General features: G+C 35.4%; 1 protein-coding gene across 4 annotated transcripts in view; it reads right to left on the bottom strand.

Moving 5' to 3' along the window:
- Positions 1-25,468, bottom strand: part of pum2 (pumilio RNA-binding family member 2) — a 113,404-nt gene that overhangs the window by 18,396 nt on the left and 69,540 nt on the right. For 2 of the 4 annotated variants that reach the window (XM_048206270.1, XM_048206272.1), the window contains exons 16-17: positions 22,586-22,715; positions 8,501-8,635 (exon numbers count right to left, since the gene is read on the bottom strand). In XM_048206270.1, coding sequence (XP_048062227.1) covers positions 8,501-8,635; positions 22,586-22,715 — 265 coding nt within the window. The remainder of the gene's footprint in view (positions 1-8,500; positions 8,636-22,585; positions 22,716-25,468) is intronic. The other 2 variants (XM_048206271.1, XM_048206273.1) reach the window with 1 other exon arrangement.

Genomic DNA, 25,468 nt, shown 5'->3' with positions numbered 1-25,468 from the left:
ATTACTACTGTAGTAATTAATTTATTTAGTTTTGTTTGTTTTTATTGTTTTTATTTGTTTTGCTATAGATCATTAAACTGTTAAGCTGCCTCAGAAGTCTGTCTGAAATCAGTTTCATGAGGTGCCTTCGTGCACAAACGCTGCCGTACAAGTCATTCTCTTATAAGGCAGCGAGGCAGCAAGACAGCTACCTAGGTTTTCGGACGCAGCCAGAGACAGACTGAGAAGATCATTTTAAACAAAAAAATAACATCTAAATTGTGACAGAAAGTAGTTTTTGATAAATGCTTAAATATATCTGCACATACAGTATAAAATAAAAAAGAATTCATTGCTGTGTCTATCTAAACCTATTGCTCTATTGCTAGATTTATCCAACAATGTTTAAAAATATGTATATGCTGCCCTCTAGTTGTTACTCTAAGTATGACGTATCTATTTTTCAATCAGATATAATTAATCTGCCTATTTTTTTAACTTACACATACTTTTTGAATTGAAAAAAATAATAAAATGTGTTTATTTCAAACATATGTATTATTCTATATATAAATTAACTGTGTATAGTGTTTTTTTATAGAAAATATTAGTCATTCCGTTTCCCTTTTTTGACATTAGTTCAGTCTATCACCATGGCAACACCATTCATCTGTTATCCGTTTGCAATTTAACATCTTCAATGTCTTAGCACCATGGTAAAAAATGTTTGGTCTGAATCGAATAAACCCCCTAGAAGTAGTAGTTTAAAATTCAGAGCCTGTTTATTCAAAAAAATCCACATTCAAACCAAAATAGCTGACCTTCTGTTGGTCGGAGCTAATGACTGTAAAATAGAAAGTTGTCCGGTTTAATGAGAACAATATGTGTACCGAGTTTGGTGACTGTAGTTAAAACTACCCCCCCCCCCCCCACTTTTGTCAAAAGGTGGCACTATAGAGCCCCTCCTCGCCACCCGCTTCTACGGTTTTGCCCATGTCTACTGGTTGATATCTCTGACATATTTATGGAGTTTCATGCTATTTGAAGCATGTTAACAGTATCAAAACAGTCCAAAATGAATTGTAAAGTTTGATGTGTTGCCATGGCAACAGTGTTCGAGTAATCACAATTCTTTTCAAAGGTCTACATTCATTGTGTCTTGAAATTAGTCTGATGAAGTTTGAAGCAAATTGGGTAAAAATAAGAGGGTGATCTCAAAGAATTCTGAAAGTGGCACTTCCTGCTGCCAGTTGGTGGCGCTATAATTTTGACTCACAATAGTCACATCCATGTGATCAGGCTTGAACAACAAACACAGCCAAAGATTCATAAAAATCTATCAATGTATGCAGATGTTATAACACATTTCGTGTTTCCCTTTTCTCGCCATAAATTCATTGCCTCGCCACGGCCAAACCATTCGAGATATCAAAAATCCGCCGGCAATTTTACATCCTCAAAGTCTTGACTTCATGCTGACCAAGTTTGGTGGTGATCAGATTAATCACCTAGGAGAAGTATATCAAATTCCTGAGCATGCTTTTTTCAAACAACCCATAATAACTGACTTCCTGTTGAGCTGGCGTATAACTTAACTATAAGTTGTTTGGCCCGATGAGGTCTACACTGCGTTCCAAATTATTATGCAATTGACATATCAGTAAGATTTTAGTACAATAAACATTCAGATTTTAGTTTTTCTAAGAAAATGTTTGTTTATTTATCCATGTCTTTTTAGATAACTGGTATCAATCTCAGACAAAATAATTTGCCAGATCTATGGAAACCCTACTTAGAGGTTGTTCCACATTATTAAGCAAGTCACAGTTCTCATGCAATATGTGGAGGAAGAAAGATCTTTCAGAAGATGAAAAGCATGAAATGGTGCAATGATGTGCAAAAGGCATGAAAACAACTAATATTGTGTGAAACTGAATGGAGATTATCGAATTATCTTAAGATTTGTGAGTGATTTAGAGCACAGCAGAACTCGGTCAGATAAAGGCTTATTAATGAAAGTCCTGTCAAAAAATTTAATTGTATTAAAAGGGCAGCTATAAAAAAGCCAGTGTTGAGCAGCAAACAGGTATTTGAAGCTGCTGATGCCTCTGGAGTCTTGAGAGCCTCACCATGCAGGCTGGCAGTTGTGCGTAAAGATGCATTTTAGACACCACTAACCAAACCTAACAAAGAGAAACATTTACAGTGGGTGTACAAATACATTTTCAAACAGTTTTATTGCTGTGGTGTTTTTTTGCAGCATGGGATAGTGCATAGTGCATTGTACAATAGTGCATTGTACTATGCACTATCCTCCTTTTTAAACCATAGCAGAAAATGGCCAGTTATGAGCTCCACATATCTTGCAAAAGTCATTTTAACACTCTGAGGTCTAAAAACGCGCCGGCGCGTTTTGCAGGTTTTTTTTCACATTGCAGCAAAACAGACTTAAAATACTCTGTCATTTTTTGTCATAGAAACATAAGTAATACATCAATTGAAACTATAGAATATCTCCTTTTATTTGTATACACTCAGAGTAAAAACAAAATGTTGTGCTTTTTGTAAAATAAAGAAAACTAACATGATGCGTGATCTCTCATCTCCCTCTGAACGAAGTCCAATCTGATAGTTCTCAGAAAATGAACTGTAACTTAGTGAATACTAATCACAAAAAATTCATACTTATGTCTAACAAAACGTTGAAATGTCAGGTTTTAAATCGTGCAAGTCAAATCGAAAACAAACATTCTGTGTTTATGTAATCTGTATGAAAAGAGAGCCATGTCAGAAGTCCGTGATTCAGCTCATTACCCACTAATGCGGCCACACCCACGGAGCCAGCGCTATTCACAGGCAAATTCAGAGACAACACATGCATTCATCATCTCAATCGTGTATTTATTGCCTTGAAAATTGTTTATCTGGATGAAAAAGCCATGGTTAGCGATCTCTGGAAGACATTCAGTAAATTCCTGTTTGTTTTCTTCTATTGATAAGTTTTAAGTGAGTTTTTGTTTCTTTAGCGCCCTCCGGCTGTAGTATGAATTGGTAAACACCATTCATGGAATATCGTCTTCTTCTTAGGTGAATTTGTGGACTAAAATGCACAGAGCGCCCTCCGGCTGCAGTATGAATTGCAAACACCAGCGCTCATAGAGATAACAATGAATATTAAATAAAAAATAACTCCTCTGTATAGAAAATTGACATAAACATATGAGAATCCTATATTTCTCCAAATGTGCATGCTTTTAAACTAAAAGCCTATATTCAGACTCTTTGCATCACAGAAATACATTATATTTTAAAGTATAATATAAAACCATTATTTTATATTGTAATAAAATTTTTCTGTATGTTTCATATACCATGATGAGCTTGAGACATCACAGAAGTTTTTTTTCACAGCCTACCTGACTGAAATGCCTCATTAATATGCAAGTCTTTTCAGGTCATTACTATTCCATTCTTTTGTCTTCACAGGTGAGAATGAGCCATTATTCATGGAGATTCACGCCTCCTCGCATACCGTGTTTCTTGGCAAAAAGTGTCTTAAAAAAACTAAATCAGTATATTGTTATAAATGAAAGAGTAGTCAGCATAATTTTTACATAATTTTGAAGCAAAAACTCTAGTCTACAACCTTCAATACCCAAAAGTCTTGTGAACACAGATTTAATATACTTTTATTGGCCTTATATCAGTGACTTAAGTTTTTTGTTTTTTCAGTAACCACGCATAAACGTTATTCCTTCAAAAACACAAACATGTACACACATGTTCCTCACATATTATGGTAGCCTAGTTTGTGCTGAATACAGTGTAATGACACTTGTGTCATTAATATGTTTATGAACAACTGAAAAAAGCACAAATGTCAGGGCATGTCAAAACTTCTCCAGGCCCCAAATCAGCCTCAGACTCCAGAGGGTTAATACCCTCCATCTCACTTCCCAGTATTCCAGTCCAAATCATCACCCACCAGCTCCTTGCTGACGTCGCAGTCTTGTTGGAACGTGGTGGCCATTCACCAACCATCCAGAAATCTATCCATTTAGACCATCCACTGTAGTACGGCATTAGTCAGTGAACAAAACTATTTAAAAATGAGTCTTCGTGTATTTCTACACCCACTGTAAATGTTTCTCTTTGTGAGGTTTGGTTTGGAGCGGCTGAAATGCATCTTTACGCACAACTGCCAGCCTGCATGGAGAGCTTCTTGAGACTCCAGAGACACCAGCAGCTTCAAATACCTGTTTGCTGCTCAACACTGGCTTTTTTATAGCTGCCCTTTTAATGCTATTATATTTTTTGACAGGAACTTTCCTCAATAAGCCTTTATCTGACCAAGTTTTGCTGTGCTCTAAATCACTCACAAATCTTATGATAATTCGATAATCTCCATTCAGTTTCACACAATATTAGTTGTTTTCATGCCTTTTGCACAACATTGCATAATTTCATGCTTTTCATCTTCAAAAAGATCTTTCTTCCTCCCCATATTGCATGAGAACTGTGACTTGCTTAATAATGTGGAACAACCTCTAAGTAGGGTTTCCATAGATCTGGCAAATTATTTTGTCTGAGATTGATAACAGTTATCTAAAAAGACATGGATAAATAAACAAACAAACATGTTCTTAGAAAAACTAAAATCTGAATGTTTATTGTACAGAAATCTTACTGATTTGTCTCTTGCATAATAATTTGGAACGCAGTGTATATATGCACCAAGTTTCAAACTAATGAGTACAAGCGTGCTTGATATAGGGCCAAGTTTTCGGATCACATTCAAGGGGGCAATGTCGAGCCCGTGCCACGCCCGGGCCCAGCCTCAGCGGCATCCTAATGGCTACAGATTCCAAGGTGTGTGCCAATTTTTAAGAGTTTTTGAGCACGTTAAGGCCCCCCAAAAGCCCCGGAAGACGGAAAAAAATAAAAATAAATAAATAAATATAGCTGCAAGCAGTGATGACGGGCCAAAGCCCGGAGGCACCGCCACCCCAGTGGCTTCAGTGCAACTGTGCACAGCGGGCAATGGGCATTTAAAACAGTTAAACAAAAGGACTGTGTCAAATTCACACCACATTTACTGCAGCAGCTGGTGCTCCTATGCTCACAAACCACAACAGTCACATCCATGACATCGTTTAAATTGAGATGACTTTCATGTCATAGAATGTCATAAGTCAATTTCAAATGAGTGCAGAATCCTAATCTGCCATGTCTGTTTTTTCTCAGACAACCTCTATTCTACAGCCAATTCTAGAGCAAATTATATACTATTATTTGTGCAAACCCCACTGTGCTCTGAGAAATCTAATCCAGCCTTAATGCGAATGTCTGTGATTGCTGATGTTGTATAATCCTAACACTTCTCTTCATGTGTTTTTTGACCTCCCTGAGCTGTTGTTTGTACACCAACCTTATGCACCAAAAGCATGTTTTCATTTGATTTTAGTATGTGTGGTATAAGATGAAAAAATAAAATAAAAAAATTAATTAATAGAGCCAAATCACAGAACCTGCAATTTTAAAGACAATTTTAATGTCAGTCTCAGGTAATAGTAAGGTACATGTCTAGATCTTTCTGCTCACTTATGCAAGATTATTTTAAACAGCCACTTTTATAATCATGTGAAATTTACTTAAAGATTTTATTTTAATAAATTTGAATTATATCAATAAATAATTTTAAAAATAATTTTAATTGTAAAAATAATAATTGTAACTCGAACAACATTTAGAAAACTAGTTCTGTGTGATATAGTGTCATAGTGATATAGTGTCATAGTTCAATTTCAAATTAGTGTGAAGTTATCATTTGCAGTGTGTTTTTATATTTTAATTAACCTAATTATTAAACTAATAATGTAATACTATGTTGTCAGTGGCCGGCAACTACACTGGCTTGATTAGCTGCTTCAGGTGTGTTTGATTAGGGTTGGCACTAAACTCTGAAGCACAGTGAGTCTGCAATAAAAGGGTGAAATAACTGATCAAGGGTGTAAAACTCTCTCTCTCTCTCTCTCCCTCTCTCTATCTGTGACACACACATACACACAGACACAGACTGGTGTGAGGTGTGCGGAGTGAGGAGGGACGGGGTAGGGGGGTTGGACAGAGAGAGAGAGAGTCTACGTCTGTGTGTCTGTGTCTGTGTGTGTGTGTGTGTGTGTGTGTGTGTGTGTGTGTGTCTGTGTCTGTGTCTGTGTCTGTGTGTGTGTGTGTGTGTGTGTGTGTGTGTGTGTGTGTGTGTGTAAAATCCACATTCAAACCAAAATATCTGACTTCCTGTTGGTCGGAGCTAATGACTGTAAATTAGAAAGTTGTCCAGCTTAATGGGAACGGAGTGTACCGAGTTTGATGCCTGTAGTTTAAACTATCCCCCCACTTTTGTCAAAAGATGGCGCTATAGAGGCCCTCCTCCCCACCTGTTTGTACGGTTTTGCCCATGTCTACTGGTTGACATCTGACGTTTGTATCGAGTTTCATGCAATTTGAAGCATGCCAAGCATCTCAAAAGCATCCAAAATGAAAATTAATTTGATGAGTTGCCATGGCAACAGTGTTTGAGATATCACGATTCTTTTTACAGGTCTATATCTGCTGTTTATTGACATTACACTGATGAAGTTTGAAACAAAACGGGTAAAAAAAAAAGAGGGTGATCTCAAAGCATTTTGAAAGTGACACTTCCTGCTGCCAATTGGTGGCACTATAACTTTGACTCACAAGAGTCACATCCATGTCATCAGCATCCTATAACGAACACACAGGTGAAGTTTCATAAAAATCAATCAATGTATGCAAACATTATAACACATTTCCTTTTTCCCTTTTCTCGCCATAAATTTGTTGCCTCGCCATGGCCAAACCATTCGAGATATCAAAAATCTGCTCGAAAAATAGCATCTTCAATGTCTTGACTTCAAGCTGACCAAGTTTGGTGGTGATTGGCTTAATCGTCTAGGAGGAGTATATCAATTTCCAGAGCAGGCGTTTTCCAAACAACCCATAATAACTGACTTCCTGTTGAGGTGACGTATAACTTAAGAGCACGAAAGTTGTTAGGCCTGATGAGTACTACATGTGTAACGAGTTTCATACAAATACACGCAAGCGTGCTTGATATATGGACCAAGTTTTTAGACACCGTTCAAGGGGGCGCTGTCTTAAATGAAACAACTTGCAATTTAAATAAGACCCTGAAATTTAGTAAAAATACTGATTACTTATAAGGAGCAAAAAAGGCTGCATAGCTACCCTCACACATAATAGATAACTCAATAAAAGTCTTGGATAAAGATAAAATAAAAGATCTGATATAGATAAGCACTTTGTTAATGTTGGATCTATTTCAGGCACCTAAAACTATATACATACACACACTCTCATACATAATGATGACCTGGATAATATAGGAAGACATTTATTGGATCTTAATTTTAGTTTTAAAAAATTATATATTACTATTTGTCAGGTTCAAAAAGGCTTTCAAATTATTGGATGACAATAAATCAGCTGGCCCTGATCAATTAGAATCATTATTCTTAAAATTAGCTGCAGATTTTATAGGGTTATAGTTCCTTTGACATTTTTAATCTTTCACTTTGTTTAAATGAAATTCCAAAAGGTCTGGAAATCTGCCTATGTTATTCCATTGTTAAAAGAAGGAGATCTCACGAAAATGGATAACCATAGGCAGATTTATAAACTTTGCATTCTGTCAAAGGTTTTTGAAACTCTTAGTAGGTGAACAACTGTCAACTTATTTAGCTGAACATAATATTTTAAAATCAAAGAATCTGTCAGGTTTTGGGAAAAAACAGCTAACTACAGCTGGAATTAAGGTCTTAAATGACATTGAGGCACTTGACAAATGATATAATTATGCATCACTTTTTGTTGATTTATATTTGAAACTGTTGATTTTAGCTAATTGACGTCTAGAGTCAAATGAATAGGATTAACCAAAAACACCATATCCTGGCTTGAAAATTTTTTAACGGACAGGACACAATGTGTGTGAACGGTGGTCACTCATCCGCACCTTTACAGATGACCTGGATGTTCCTGTTCTGGGGCCTCTACTTTATATATCTCTAATAATCATCTTGACTTTAACATTAGAAATGATAGTTTTAATTTTTATGCTGATGACACAGTGATTTATTGTAATTTGGGTGCATTACATCAAGATGTGTTTATTACAGTTTTCGTAGTTTTAATCTCAGACTGTTTATTTTCTAGTTAAATAAAGGACAATAAATAAACAAAACAATTAATAGGTAATTATTATAATGTATTATAATGCATTGTATGGTCTCATGAACAATCGTAATCAGTTATAAAGTGCATTACAAGGCATAATTAATGCATTAAAAATATTTTTTTAATGCATTATACATAAAGGCTTTAAGTGCTACCAAAAACTGTACTTTAGAAAGTTACAGTACAATCAAACAATTCCTTAACATTGTTGTGTAATATGTAAAGTAAACAAAAGGCAACTTACAATTACCTGCTGGTCGGATGAGATGGATTCCAGAGCTTTCTGGATCACACGACAACCATACATCTGCAGAGCCAGCGGCAACACATGGCCACGGATACGAGTTGCCAGAGCCAGTTTCTGATCTGCACTGCCGAACTGCAGCAGATAAACAGAGAAAGCAGTCACTCTCAGCAAGACAGAAATCATCACAAACATAACGATTGTTTTTTTTTTTTTTTTTTTTTTTTTTTTTTAAAGTATGAGATTATATATTAGGGCTGTCAACGTTAACGCATTAACACGTTAACGCATATGTAATGTACAATAACTTTACAAAACCTCTGAAGATTGACTATGCCCATCATACAGGCCCAATTGGAAACGCACACTCGTCCTTGGACTATGGTGGCCAGACATCTTCACTGTCCAGATAAAGAGAAAATTCTGAGTCTTGCAAGGCTGTATTAGCCTTTGATGTACAACGGAGCACACATAATTGTCTTCCTGGACTTCACCTCTGCGGTTCTGAAAGCAGCGTAAGGCTTTCAACACTGTGAGCAAAAGACTCAAGGAGGCTAATGTTTGATATGGGTTGCTCTTTCCTGCTTGCCTTATGACTCACAACTCATCTAAACATTTCTTTGACATTGCTGAGAAGGCCCAAGCATTTGTTGATCTAGGTGGTGAGGACAGCTCGGCACAGTACGAATAGCTATGTTGTTCTAATAGTCAAAAGGTTGGGTAAGACTCAGTGGCCTTTAAGTTTTTGGTCCTTTTTCATCTCCTGGACCTAAATGAGTATATGTCCATAGTTGGAGCAGATCTGTTTGATCTGCATGCTTGTTAACTTTCCATTTATATTTATTTAAAGGAACAGTTCACACAAAGTCATTAATTAGTCACCCTCATGTCATTCCAAACTTGTAAGAATTATTTCATCTTCGGAACACAAATGAAGATCTTTTTGATGAAATCTGAGAGCTTTCTATCCCTCCATAGACAGCTACGCAACTAACACTTTGACGCTTCAAAAAGTTCATAAAGGGATCTTAAAAATAATCTATATGAATTGAGTGGTTTAGTCCAAATTTTCTGAAGAGACTTGATTATTTTATATGATGAACAGATTTAATATAGGCTTTTATTCACATATAAACATTGATCAGCAAACATAAAAAGATCAACCGAACCTGCTTGACACACAAGAACAAACAAGCTCAAACTTGCTGAGTAACACACAAGAATGAACTGGTTCTTGCACGTCAAGCAAGCAAGCTTGAGCTTCCATTTACCACAGCTGATGTCTGAGTTGATGAATGAGAATATAAGCCTGAATTCAATCTGTTTATCATATAAAGCAATCATGTCTCTTCTGAAAATTTGGACTAAACATACATCCACATCAACTGATCCTAACGGCCACTGAAAGAAATTATAGTCTGCCCCGACCCAGATTCCACATTAACCCTCTGGAGTCTGAGGCTGATTTGGGGCTTGGAGAAGTTTTGACATGCCCTGACATTTGTGCTTTTTTCAGTTGTTCATAAACATATAAATGACAAACGTGTCATTACACTGTATTCAGCACAAACTAGGCTACAATAATATGTGAGGAACATGTATGTACATGTTTGTATTTTTGAAGGAATAATGTTTATGCGTGGTTATTGAAAAAACAAAAAACTTAAGTCACTGAAATAAGGCCAAAAAAAGTATATTAAATCTGTGTTCACAAGACTTTTGGGTATTGGAGGTTGTAGACTAGAGTTTTTGCTTCAGAATTATGTAAAAATTATGCTGCCTACTCCTTCATATAAAACAATATATTGATTTAGTTTTTGTAAGACACTTTTTGTCAAGAAACACAGTATGAGTGGAGGCGTGAATCTGCATGAATAATGGGCCATTTACACCTGAGAAGACAAAAGAATAATGACCTGAAATGACTTGCATATTAATGAGGCCTTTCAGTCAGGTAGGCTGTGAAAAAAACCCTCTGTAATAATGTCTCAGCTCATCATAAACAGCAAAACTGTGAAATATTATTACAATTTAAAATAATGGTATTCTATTATATTCTTTAAAATGTAATGTATTTCTGTGATGCAAAGTGTCTGAACAATTATGTTACCTCTATGGCTTTTCATATAGACTTTTAGCTTAAAAGCATGCACATTTGGAGAAATATTGATGGATTCTTATATATTTATGTCAATTTTCTATACTGAGAAGTAATATTTATTGTCATCACTATGAGTGCTGGATAGTGTTTTTTCAATTCATACTTGCAGCCGGAGGGCGCTCTCTGTACACCTTTAGTCCAAAAAATTATTCTAAAGAAGAGGACATTTCAGGAATGGTGTTTTTAATTCATACTTGCAGCCGGAGGGCGCTCTCTGTACACCTTTAGGCCACAAATTCATATAAAGAAGAAAAGGAACTAGGAACTAACTGCATGTCTTCTAGAGATCGCTAACCATTGCTTTAACATCCAAATAAACACTTTTCAAGACAATAAATACACGATTGAGACGATGAATGCATGTATTGCCTCTGAATTTGCGTCTGAATAGCGCTGGCTCCGTGGGCGTGGCCGCATTAGCGGATAATGAGCTGAATCACAGACTTCTGACATGGCTCTCTTTTCATAAAGATTACATAAACATAGAATGTAACATTTTGAGTACATTTTGCCACGCCTATTTTTTAAATTACCCTGTTATAGCAACCGAAATGGTAAAGTTCAACTTTTTTTTGATAATTATTAATCTAGAGAGTCCATAGAATTGTCCTACACTGGTTTTGTTCAGATCGGGTGAAAAACCTAGGACTAGTTCGCAAAAGTAGGTTTTTCACATATTTGTGAATAATTAATGAACGATTTGATTGACAGCATTGGTTCTTGAGGCAAAGTTGTTCAGCATGAGGAGATCTATCAAATTATATGCATATTGTGTGGTTTTGTGACACAACACGTGATTATCGAGGCGTATAACTCGTTAGCGCCAACTCGTGGCCGATTTCTTTCAAAATTCTCACAGACCTCTAGGACCATGTGTCGAACATGCCCATCAAGTTTCGTTCCGATCGGCCTCCGATAACCTGGTCTAATAGGTGCTCAAACTTCATTGGTCAATGGCGGCCATGTTTTTTGAGATATGCCAATGTCCTCATAGACAGTCATGCCCCCTTGGATCAAGACACTGCATGCCAAATTTTAAGTCAATCAGACAAACGGTTGCATAGTTACAGCTGTTTTCATGTTTTTTTCAAGTTATTGCGCCAACTAGCGTACATACAATCGACGCAATTTTTTTATCGTGACCAAAGAATGAGCCCATACACATGTGTACCAAGTTTGGTACAAATATCTCATTTCGTTCTGGAGTTATAGCCATTTTAGTAAAATTGGCTCCGCCCTTAACGTACGTTTTGGCGCCCCTTAGCGACTGTGAATCAAAATTAGACACCAAACTTTGCAAGTGTCATTGTCACCTCACTCTGACCATATTACATTAATTTGGTCACAGCGCCACCTATTGGTCGAAAGTGATGAACCAGTAAATCCTCATTTTTGATCATTGTTCAGCTCTTTTGCCTAAAACTTTTTTTTTTTTTTTTTTTGACAATTATTGATCAAATAATTATTTTTTGATAATTATTGATTGTCCATACCATAATTATTGATGTGTCCATACCACAAATTTGGTATGGACACAGTTCAGACTATCCTCTAACTGTGTGCCAAATTTCACAACTTTCCCGCAAGCGGTTCTATGGGCTGCCATAGACTTCAAGAGCGGAAGAAGAAGAATTTTTCAGCACTACGTGCTTGAACCCCTAACAATTTACCTTGATCTCAAATTCCAAATGTTTTCACCCCCTGTCTATTAATGCATCATGTTTCCTTCTGGAGCATCACTGAATGTTTGAACCTTTGTTAATAGTTGTGTTTGAGTCCCTCAATTGTCCTTAGTGTGAAAAGACGCATCTCAAAATCATTCAGTCACTGCTGTAAAGGGTTCAAATATGCAAAAGATCATAGGCGTAATTTGCGGGTGGGATGGGTGGGACATGTCCCCACCACTTTTTGAAACATCTTGCGGCACGGATATCTAATACAAAAGAAACACCTCTAGTTGATTATCAATTTGTGTTAATAATAAGCGATCTGGCGCTGGGATGGGTTGTTTTTGAAATCTTGAATGCTTGTTGTCGCTGTTATCAGAGGCGCAACAGTGTTCTCTTTGCGCTTGTGCACACTACGGATTCACACGGACGAGCGCTTCAGTCTATCGCTACTTCTGTTGCAGAGACTCTCTATTCGTTACGTTAAAATCACAAATCACAAACGTTTCCCTGCTTTTGATATACAATCACTGATGAACATCTTTGGTTTTAATGAGGAAAAAAAAAAAATCATACATGGTTGGATCAGAACCCGGAACCTCTTGCACGCTAAATGAAAATGCTGCCACTAGTCCATCAGGACAATTGATTATCAAAAGCGGATCTTCGTATTTATTAATATACATACTCTCGAGACTAACAACATATTGTAATATAGCAGATGTAAGGAATAAAACTATCATATTAATGATGCCCCCATCCCACCCACTTTTTAAAATAAAATTACACCACTGCAAAAGATGGTGGAAAACTCAAGAATCTATTATGAAGAACCATCACAAAACAAACAGTCGTAGATCATCCAGGTAACCACACACAGTATTAAGAATCAGTGGTTCATATACTTATGAATGGGGTTATTTTAATAAATTCAGCTATTTTTTTGTCTTGTGGATTATATGTAAACATCTTTTATGTAAAATATCTTACTCAGGAGAGTACTAAATAAAAAAATAACATGCATTTTGTATTATCTCCTTTATTTTGTTAAAATTATTTACATTTTCACCAATTCTGCAAGTGGTTCACATACTTTTTCTTGCAACTGTATACCGATCTCCGATCATTCTGCTTTTACGGTATTCTTTGATTTTGGCTGAGCAAAGCCAAGTTGTAAATGGAGATTTAATACTTCACAATTTCACAAAATGTGAAATTTTGCCAGCATACTTTAGAATTCCTTGACAGAGTTTATTAAGATTAATGATAAAGTAGATGTTTCAGATTCTGTGTTATGGGAAACTTTTGAAATTGTAATGACAGGGCACATAACTTCCTACGAGTCAGCTGCAAAGAAACTGCAACAGAAACACTTGGTGGAGATAGATGCTCATCTCACTCAATTGGTAAAATTATATAGTGAAACTCCAGACTCTTGCGTCCTACATTACATTATGTCACTTAAATATGAATATAATAAAATCACTTCAGACCAAGTGAACAAGATGTAGTTAAAAATTACACACACTTTGAGATTGGATAAACCAGATAAACTGTTAGCCCGGCAGTTAAGGGGGTCCTATGCCAGTAGATCAATTTATCATATTGCTGACTAGGAAGGTAAATTGACTAACATAATATACTATATTGACTAATTCAAAAGATATTAATAATCATTATATGGAATTTTATGCAGATTTATATGATTCCAAGACTTCTGCATAATCTTCTGCATATTTGGACTTTCTTTAGTAAACAGAAATTTCCTTCATCTTTTTATTCCGCTAACATTATTTCTTAAAAGGCAAAGATAAGACTGATGTCTTCTTTCCATCCAATTGCTCTTTAAAACAGATTTAAAAGTGTTTACAAAATTTTTGGCAACTAGATTAAACAAATGTATTTCAACTATTATTTACTCTGACCAAGTTGGCAGAGTAACTAATAGAAGTATTTATTTTTTTAAATGTCAGACGTTTTCTAAATATAATTTATTCAAAGCAAAAATCGCAGATTCTACCCTTGAAGGGATAGTTCACCCAAAAATATAAATTCTGTCATTATTTACTCACCCTCAAGTTGTTGCTAACCTGTATGAGTTTCTTTGTTCTGATGAACCCAAAAGATGACATTTTGAAGAATGCTGGTAACCAAACCGTTGACGGTAGCCATTGACGTCCATAGTAGTAACACCTATACATAGTACCATCAACTGTATTCTTCAAAATATCTTCTTTTGTGTTACTCGTTACAAGGACAAATTATTTGTTTATTTATTTTAGATATGTAACAGTTCATTTTTGTAATTACTGTATTTACAGACTGTAAAAAAAAAGCATAAAAAATTGTATATATATATATATATATATATATATATATATATATATATATATATATATATATATATATATATATATATATATATATATATATATATATATATATATATATAAACTAGAAAAGGCAATATCCTCACAACTATGTTCCTTTTTTAGAAAGAAATGGTATCTGCAAGGATTTCCAGTCAGGATTTAGACTGTATCATAGTACGGAGACTGCTCTCAGAGTTACAAATGATTTGCTCTTATCACCCGTTCAAGGTTTTATCTCCCTATTAGTGTTACTGGATCTTACTGTTGCATTTAATACTATCGACCACAACATTCTTTTGAAAAGACTCAATTACATTGGTATTAGTAGAATTGCATTGGCATGGTTCAAATCATACTTATCGCACAAAAGAGCTTCAGACTGCTTCAAAGTGATTCCCAATCAATGAACAGCACACATTTATGCCAAGCGATTGCTAATGAACTTGAGTTGATGAATTATGACAATGTCTACTTTATGCAATTGAGCTGAACCAAGGTGCAACACTCACTCTTAAGGCCGGAACACACCAAGCCGACATTGACGAACTAGTGGCGACGAAAGCAGACTGTGGGGTTGGCTCACATCGGAAGCGTCTGTGTCCAAAGTTGGCCTGACACACCAAACCAACGCTAGACAGCCGACGGCCAAGTAGCACGTCCGTTCTGCGCCTGCGTGAGACGAAATGCCTTTCTGAACCAGCAGGTGGCAGTAGCTGAACAGCCAATTAGAATGACCAGATGGCCGGACGGACCGACTAGCTCCGATGCCGATTCAACATTTCGAATCGGCTGAAAAAAAAAAGCCAATGAGGACCAACTTCAGCCAACGGTGCGGAACACACTGAGAAAACTTAGTCGGCTGACGAACAAAAACTGCCCAACGGCTGACAGTCGGCTTGGTGTGTTCCTGCCTTTACAGAGCTCAAACTTTATTCATTGAAAAACATGACATTTCGGCTGTCATCAGATAACAAGAATAACAACCTTATACAGCTATGTGCACTCTGATAAGTGCAGCTCCACTAATTGAGAGGTAGTTTCCTAATAAGTTTAGGGGAGAAAGAGGAAAGGAAGAAGTTCAATGAATCAAACTTTAAAGAAAACATAGAAACCCAACCAAACAAGCTGTAAATCAGTTTTCAAAAAAAAAAAAAAAAAAAAAAAAAAAAAAACAGATATTCAATGAGAAACGTCAAAGATACAAAAATAATACAGGCTGTATTAAATGAGTATCCATATAAGGGCAAAAAAAAAAAAAAAAAAAAAAAAAAAAATCAATCCATTGACAAACATTGAAGGGAAAAATGGAAGCACATTGAAACGAGCTTTAAATCAGTTTTCTGAAGAAAAAAAAAAAAAAAAACATTTCACTAACAAACGTCAAGGATACAAGTTACAAACGTCAAGAATACAAGTATCCATATAAAGAAAGAAAAAATATATAAATATAAACATCAAAAATAGCAACATAAGCATAATGCTTTTAAATATTAATGTTTTTTGTGTACGTTGCTGTGTTTAATAATTGTAAATGGATCTGTGTACTGTATAGGCATATAATGCAGTCAGTTCAAAGCGGCTGGTTTAGGGTTTTTTTTTTGGCATCCTGCTCAGTATCACAACTTGACATGTCTAAAATGTAAACAAGCTCTAAAAAGTTCTAAACAAGCTCTCTGCTGTTGCACTGTACACGGTTTTGTTCTGTAATGTTTTTTTTTTTTTTTTTTTCGTGTGGACTTTGGTGTGCATAAATTTATGAATTATATGGACATCTAAATTTGTGAAAATACGGTTTTAAGAAAAACATCCATTAATCTGATAGTTTACTTTGCTGGATATAGAAAATGAAAAATAAACGCATTAAACAAGAACAATGAATAATGAAGTATGTGATTAATCACAATTACATTTTTAATTTATTGACAGCCCTTTATTTTTATATATATATATATATATATATATATATATATATATATATATATATATATATATATATATATATATATATATATATATATATATATATATATATATATATATATATATATAAACATCTATCTTAACTAATGCTGTAAACTATATAGGGAGCCCTTACTTACACATTACTATAATATTAAAGGTTACAATTAACAGAGCCCAAAATATTAAATTCAGTTGCCATTTATTTTTAGATATAATATTCAACACTCAAATAAAAAAAAAACATGTAAATTGCACACAAGGCAGGTTTTGCATTCTAAATCTAATTATAAAGTTAATTTTCTACTACAATTCAATTTGAAATATAATAATTTACAGTTACTGTCAGAACTTGATTTAATGACAATTTAAACAATTTATTTAAACAATTTAAAAACGATTTATTTAAACAAATTACACAAGACATTACTGTTTAAGTAAATATAATGAATAGGCTAATATAGTGCATATACGAAGTGCTTCACTCTAGAGTCCACCCTAGTTCTCTTGTGAACTAACATGCAGGCAACACTAAATGCCTGAGGTAAATGTAATGCTATTTGAGATAATATTCTCAAGCTGTTTTATTGATGTCTTTGGGCAGTTGAAACACTGGTTGAGAGATTACCTGTAAACATACTAGGGATATAACAGTATTATCAATATCGTGGTATCACAATAGCAAAATTGTCTCGATATCATCATGGTCACATGACTGTATGAAATGATATGTCTTCTGTGCAAAAAGTGTAGTTTTTTTCATCCCAGTGGAGCAGAACGGAGGGAAGGGGTAACTAGGGTTATGAACCGATAACCGGTTCTTATCCAGAACGAAATGCGAGGAGCGTATCCTTTAATAGAGCAACTCACCTCATAAATATTATAACAATGAATGCACTGAAAAGCCTTCACGCTACTCATATATGTCAATGCAGGGAGGGAGGGGGAGGGGGGTACACAAAGCTGCACGATTAATCTTTGAAAGATCCTGTTCTCGATTTCATCACCCATATGATCTAATTCCTAAATGACAACTATTCATCCGTGTATATTAAACCTTTGACAAAAATAAAATCGTGACATTCAAATCTGCGTTCGTGCTGCTGCTAATCTAGAGTTTAGATATAAACAGCTTCGCAAACAATCTTTTCAAACACACAGTATCATTAATTAATGAAATAATTCTGTTACAAATATTCCAATTATCACAGAAGTATACAAAAGTTTATTATTCAGATAAACGCTGATGACGATGTTTACGATCAAAATAGAATAAATCACCTATTGAAATTTTTAATTTGTGGTAACACTTTACAATAAGGTTCATTTGTTAACATTAATTAATGTATTAACAAACATGAAATAACCATGAGCAATACATTTGTTACTGTATTTGTTAATCTTAGTTAACCTTAGTTAATAAAAATGCAGCTGTTCATATTGATCATGTTAGTTTACAGTGCATTAAATAATGTTAACAAATACAACACTTGATTTTAATAATTTATTAGTTAATGTTGAAATTAACATAACAGATTAATGAATGTTGTAGAAATGCAATTCATTATTAGTTAATGTAGTTAACTAATGTTAACTAATGAACCTTATTGTAAAGTGTTAGTGAATTTGTTGAGATTAGCAGTCTGTTAAATTCAAGTATAATAAACATAAAAAGGACTGAGTTGAGTATTGTGCATTTTTTCTTTATTATGAAAACTGAAAACACTACACTGGAAGTTCCTGTTTCAAACTGACAAAATCTTCATTTGTCATTTTTCTTTTATATATAAATAATCTTTTAAACTTTAATGACATCCTATTCTTAATCTGTAGGGTTTAATATGGAGTTGGCCCACCCTTTGCAGCTGTAACAGCCTCAACTCTTCTGGGAAGGCTTTCCATAAGGTTAAAGGTGCTCTAAGTGATGTCACGTGTTTTTAGGCCAAAACATTTTTTGTCACATACAGCAAACATCTCCTCACTATCCGCTAGCTGCCTGTCCCCTGAACACACTGTAAAAAAAAAAACACGGTCTCTGTAGTCGCCACAAGCTCCGAAAACGGCAATAAAAACAAACTGGTGCAGCCTGGACCACGAATCATAATAAACATGCTCCAGCCAATAACCGACAAGAATGATTTTAAATGCGCGTTCATGACTGTTTCAGGAAGCACGGAGGGGAGGGGGAGGAGGAGGAGGAGGGAGGGTCTAGCTAGCATCTGTTTTGTTTGACAACACTTCGAACGTCAACAGGAAGTTACTCCACCCAGGATCACTTAGAGCACCTTTAAGGAGTGTTTACAGGAATTTTTGACCATTCTTCTAGAAGCGCATTTGTGAGGTCTGAAACCCCCCTGTTTTACCCTGGTCGTTCACACCTCTGAGCTGCAAAAACTCTGTTAAAATGGGCGTGTAAAGCTCTGGAAAAGTGGGAGTGTAGAGGGGGGGTAGGGGAAGAGGGGAGAGAACAACCAATGAAGCACAGACATAGAATACACTCATTATACAGAATAATGAATATTAATATATGAGCATGGAGAAAATGACAAACTCCCAAGCACAAGGGAGAAATGCGAAAGAATATTTAATAGGGCTAATAATAGGCAACTTTGATTACGTTTATGAGCACTGCACTCAAAATCAGACTTTTGTCTATTAGAATCATCGTGTCGTCGCATTCAGATAGGCTACGCCACTGTATCAGTGTCCAGTTTGCACATATAATTCATTTGAAGAAGACTTGATGAAATATGTGTGCATAATTACAACATGCTGGTTAATGTTTGGTGCAGGAGAATGTGTGAAATAAAAACTTTAAACACAGATACTTTATTCTGTATGAGCTATGTGCCACGTGGCTAGTGTTTATATCATAATAACAGTCGTACTTTCCATGTGTTCGTATTCAAACTCCAGTTCTGACCGCATCGCGAGCAAAATACAAACACCACATGTGCTGCTGTGCTGAAGGAAACAGCCTACGGCTCGCATGTCTGAACACAGCTAGAGCAGGCAGAGGAGAATGAGCCGCACTTGTGTGACATTTGAATTCTCTGCTGTAATGCGACATATTTTCTATTTGTGCTGGTAGATTGCAGCAAAACAATCCACATGCACACAAACCTCTGCTCTGGTCACGTCACAGGAAAACACATTGTGTTGTGGCACTGAGGAAACGAGCACCAACGATAAGTCTCTGAATGACAACAGACCGAGGCGAGAGAAGTGATACTTCCTCATGCATAATACCGCAATTATAATCTTATGCATACTACAGCGCAGTGATTGGATTAAATGAGCTTTATGTCATGAATATATGTCGAGAATCACTCGAAACGGTCTATGTCAGCATGTTCAACCATACCCATACAAGGGCCGAAAGTACACGATTACGTCAGATTTTGTGACGTTGCTCCAACTCAGCTTTTCAAACCGGCTTTTCCAAATCGCTCTGAAAAAAGCAAAAATAACTATTTTTCACTTATGAATAACATTAATGAGTACCTTTAGTGTTTTCAATGATGTGCAGCCTATACATATCTGTTTACATCTCAAAAAAAGTGTTTTGGGGTTTCATGACCCTTTAAGAGTTCCTTTCACTGGAAATAAGGGGCCAAGCCCAACCACTGAAGAACAACCCCACACCATAATCCCCCTCCACCAAACTTTACACTTGGCACAATGCAGTCAGGCAAGTACCGTTCTCCTGGCAACCGCTAAACCCAGACTTGTCCATGGGATTGCCAGACAGAGAAGCGTCACTCCAGAGAACACGCCTCCACTGCTCTAGAGTCCAGTGGTGCCGTGCTTTACACTACTGCATCCGACGCTTTGCATTGCACTTGGTGATGTAAGGCTTGGATGCAGCTGCTCGGCCATGGAAACCTATTCCATGAAGCTCTCTACGCACTGTTCTTGAGATAATCTGAAGGCCACACGAAGTTTGGAGTTCTGTAGCTATTGACTCTCCAGAAAGTTGGTGACTTCTGCACACTGTGCACCTCAGCATGTGCTGACCCCGCTCTGTGATTTTACATGGCCTACCACTTCGTGGCTGAGTTGTTGTTGTTCCCAATTGCTTCCACTTTATGATACCACTAACTAGGGATGTCCCGATCAGGTTTTTTTGCCCTCGAGTCCGAGTCCGAGTCATTTGATTTTGAGTATCTGCCGATACCGAGTCCCGATTCGATATTTCTATAATACATCAAAAAAAGAATAAAGAAGAGCGAAAAAAAAAAAAAACAGATCCAGGACGTTCCTTATTTTTTATTTAATTACAAACAGAGCACTTCTGTGAGGTAGCTTGAACAATCAAGTAATAAATAACATAAATTGTTCACTTCACTTCACTTTAGTGCAACAGTAAATATAAAAAAGGCTAATATAAAAACAAATATATTTGGTTTGATTTGGTATGCTGCAGTCTGTGTAATAACTAAAATAATGTTTATATATATCATATTTTCTGGCTAGTTTACTTTAGTTTTTTATAATACACCATACTTTAACCCAAACTGAATAATAAAAAATGGGTAAATCTTCTATTAATATTTTTGATTCTTAATTTTCATTTGTCATACTCAAATTCTTGTTAAAACACATTAGACATGTGTATTGTGTGCATTTTGAACACTTTTTGTGTGAAATTATATTTATTTTGTCCATCAAAAGTGTGCTTTCACTTTAATTACACGTCAGCAGCACAGCGTGTGTCTCAATCAGCTCCCTAGTTCAGTAGTCAGGGCACTGATCAGGGTATCAGCCACATTCACTTTCATTATATACTGATTCACGACCTAAAGAGCTAGGGAGCTGATTGAGACACAGGGATAGACTCGGTGCCGAAACGATCGCGGCACTGCTGCTTACGCGATGCTCCTGCCTGACGCTTTACGAGCTGCTCCTGCTGCCTGTGTGAATGCATCCGTTGGTTGACATGCACGCTGAAAAAAATATGCGCTACTCACGCGCCGCTTACGCTTGCAGTGTGAAACAGGCCTAACTCTGTGCCACCTCATCACTATAGATGTGTTAAAAATAATGAGATATATATATATATATATATATATATATATATATATATATATATATATATATATATATATATATATATATATATATATATATATATATATATATATATATATATATATATATATATATATATATCTATCCGAGTCCTGATCGGGAGGTAACGTCCGATTCCGATCGAGTCTGAAACCACATGATCGGGCCCGATTTCCGATCACGTGATCGGATCTGGACATCCCTACCACTAACAGTTGACCGTGGAATATTTAGTAGTAAGGAAATTTCATGAATGGACTTATTGCACAGGTGGCACCCTATCACGGTTGAATTCACTGAGCTCCTGAGAGGGACCCATTCTTTCACAAATGTTTGTAGAAACAGTCTGCTACCTAGGTGTTTGATTTTATACACCTGTGGCCATGGAAGTGATTGTAACACCTGAATTCAATGATTTGGAGGGGTGTCCCAATACTTTTGGCAATATAGTGTATCATATCGTGGACTTATACCGAGGTATTATCGTACAGTGAGATTTTGATATCAATACATCCCTAAAACATACCGATCGATCATGTCTTCTGCACTTTTTATTGGTAGCAAACAGCGTTGCATTACTGCACGTGCCCTCTTCTGGATTGGAGTATGAATCGCCTGTGACTGACTGTATTCGTTGTGTAACTGTATCGGGACACTATTTCTGTGTCTATTTCAAAGTAACTTCATTTTTAACATTCATATTCAAGAGGTCGAAACTTTTGCCTGTTAACAACGGAGCCTGATGGGGAAAGAGTAACTGACCGAATGAGTAACAGATTCATGCACATCCTCGAAATGCCATAAAACTGAATTAACCTGGTTCATTTCTGGGCAAAACATTTTAAATATTAATTACCTCAAAGAACTTCTGTATAACGTAGTTCCCAAAGACATCAGTCATGAGTTGGTAAGCGGCCTGTAGGATCTCCCCAAACACCATCTGCCTCTCTGCAGGAGTTGCACGCTCCAACTTCTGCTGAATAAACCTGGACATTGAGAAAAAGATCTTACTTATTGTACAGAACACATACAAAAAAAAAATATGCTCAAAACGCTCGAATAGAGAATACTCAAAATAGAGAGAGTTCCCAAACTATCATTACATTATTTTCAAGGATATTTATTTCATATGATGTATTATAGTAGCATTTAGTTGTTATTTTTGCATTGTTTCCATGCATGATCAAAAATATAGTGTCAAAAGCTGTCAAAGAAGTGAAAAAAAGAAAAAAAATGTATCAGGTATTATGAGAAATACTTGGGTAACACTTTGTAATAACGTTCAGTTATAAGTCATTTATGAATTATTAGTTAATGATTAACAAATTATTTACAAAACATGAATATACATTTATAAATGATTGATAAGTGATATACTAATATTTTATGAATGTTTTATTAATTCAGTTATAAGTCATTTATAAATTATATGTTAATTATGAACAAATCATTTACAAAACATGGCTATACAATCATAAATGATTAATAAGCGATATGTTAACATTTTATGAATGTTTTATTAATTCAGTTATGAGACACTTATAAGTTATTAGTTAATGATGAACGAATCATTTACAAAACATTACAATATACGTTCATTAATGATTAATATGCGTTATGCTAACAATTTACAAATGTGTTGTAAGTTATCTTAAATAAATCAAACAGATCATTAGTAGATGGTTTATAAGTTATTAGTTAAGACATTATTTATCACTTATAATAACTGAAGAATTTATCAATTGTTTTAGTATCATTATCTCAATAAACAATTGTTAATCATGAACAAATGATGAACAAACCATTAGTAAATGATCAATATATGATTTATTGATGAACTTGTAAGCTGGTCAGTGTTCAAAAGCACAAACATGCAGGTATGCTAAAGCACAATTTTTAAGAAGAGTAATTTATTTGTTTTGAAGTGGATAAACATTTATAAATGCATTACTGTCAGGTGATTCCAGTGGATTATATTAAATCCTTTCACTCATCAGCAAAGACTTGTGTTCTGTGTGGAGTGTGTAGGATCTAGTGATGAAGTCAACCTCTGAACCGGTTTTACCTTCCACTGAAGCTCACATCAGGTGCACAGAGTTAAACACTCCAAGTGTGTCAGAGAAGACAGCTGTCTATACCCTTACCAGTCAGCACTTACACTGCAGTACACACTACAAAGTGTTCAACACCTGTTATAGATGATGTGTAAATGCATGAATAAATCATTTACAAAGCTTTCTGCATCCCCTATTCTAAAGTGTAAACTATTCATCAATTATAAATGTGTTATATATCATTTGTAGACCTTTCTTACCTGTTACAAATTATTTGTATATGTATACAAGTCATTTATAACACTTTTTGCATCCCCTATTCTAAAGTGTAAACTATTCATCAATTATAAAGGTGTTATATATCATTTGTAGACCTTTCTTACCTGTTACAAATTATTTGTATATGTATACAAGCCATTTATAACACTTTCTGCATCCCTATTCTAAAGTGTAAGCTATTCATCACTTATAAATGTGTTACACATCATTTGCAGATCATCTTTATAAATTATGTACAAACTGCAATTTGTAGATTTACCATTTATTTGACATATGCAAAGTATATCTTTCAGTTACAGGATATAAAAATCTATCCGAATCCTGATATTTAAATTATGATTGTCGCCCCCACACTCTATGGTAGTCACAAATCACATGTGACAGCCAATAAGGAGCGAGGTTTGACGTCACTGCAGCAAACCTGTGTCATATTGTTAGAAGCGCCAATTTTGAAAGTTATGAAACGGCGGATTGATACAATAATTAATGTATAATGGTTATATTACGTTATAAGAATCTTTTCCTCACACGATGGCATCGTACGACTTCTGAAGACTTGAAAAAAATGCACAAAATAATGGACTACGTTTATTATCAGTTTATGGTGCGTTTTCATGTTATGGTGAGGAGCTGTTCCATGAAAAACAAGATAAAAATTAAATGATTAAGTGCTGGTTAAACAGTGGCAGAGTGTTGATTTATTTAAAAAAAAAAAATAATGTAAATTTTAGGCTTGGGTAAAGTGATGGAGTGAGATGGATCATGTAACAGGAAGATCTGCAAATGACACGCAACACATTTATAAGTGATGAATAGTTTACACTTTAGAATAGGGGATGCAGAAAGTGTTATAAATGACTTGTATACTTATACAAATAATTTGTAACAGGTGAGAAAGGTCTACAAATGATACGCAACACATTTACAAGTGAAGAATAGTTTACACTTTAGAATAGGGGATGCAGAAAGCTTTGTAAATTATTTATTTATGCGTTTACACATCATCTACAACAGGTCTTGAACACTTTGTAGTGTGTACTGCAGTGTAAGTGCTGACTGGTGAGGGTATAGACAGCTGTCTTCTCTGACACACATGGAGTGTTTAACTCTGTGCACCTGATGTGAGCTTCAGTGGAAGGTAAAACCGGTTCAGAGGTTCACTTCATCACTAGACCCCACACAGAACACAAGTCTGTGCTGATGAGTGAAAGGATTTAATATAATCCACTGGAATCACATGACTATAAGGCATTTATAAATGTTTATCCACTTTAAAACAAATAAATTACTCTCTTAAAAATAGTGCTTTAGCATACCTGCATGTTTGTGCTTTTGAACACTGACCAGCTTACAACTTACAACAATAAATCATATACTGATCATTTACTGATGATAATTTACTAATA

This window comes from Megalobrama amblycephala, linkage group LG11, assembly GCF_018812025.1.
Source record: "Megalobrama amblycephala isolate DHTTF-2021 linkage group LG11, ASM1881202v1, whole genome shotgun sequence".
In the NCBI taxonomy this organism is placed as follows: domain Eukaryota; kingdom Metazoa; phylum Chordata; class Actinopteri; order Cypriniformes; family Xenocyprididae; genus Megalobrama; species Megalobrama amblycephala.
This window is presented reverse-complemented; position numbering and strand designations above follow the sequence as displayed.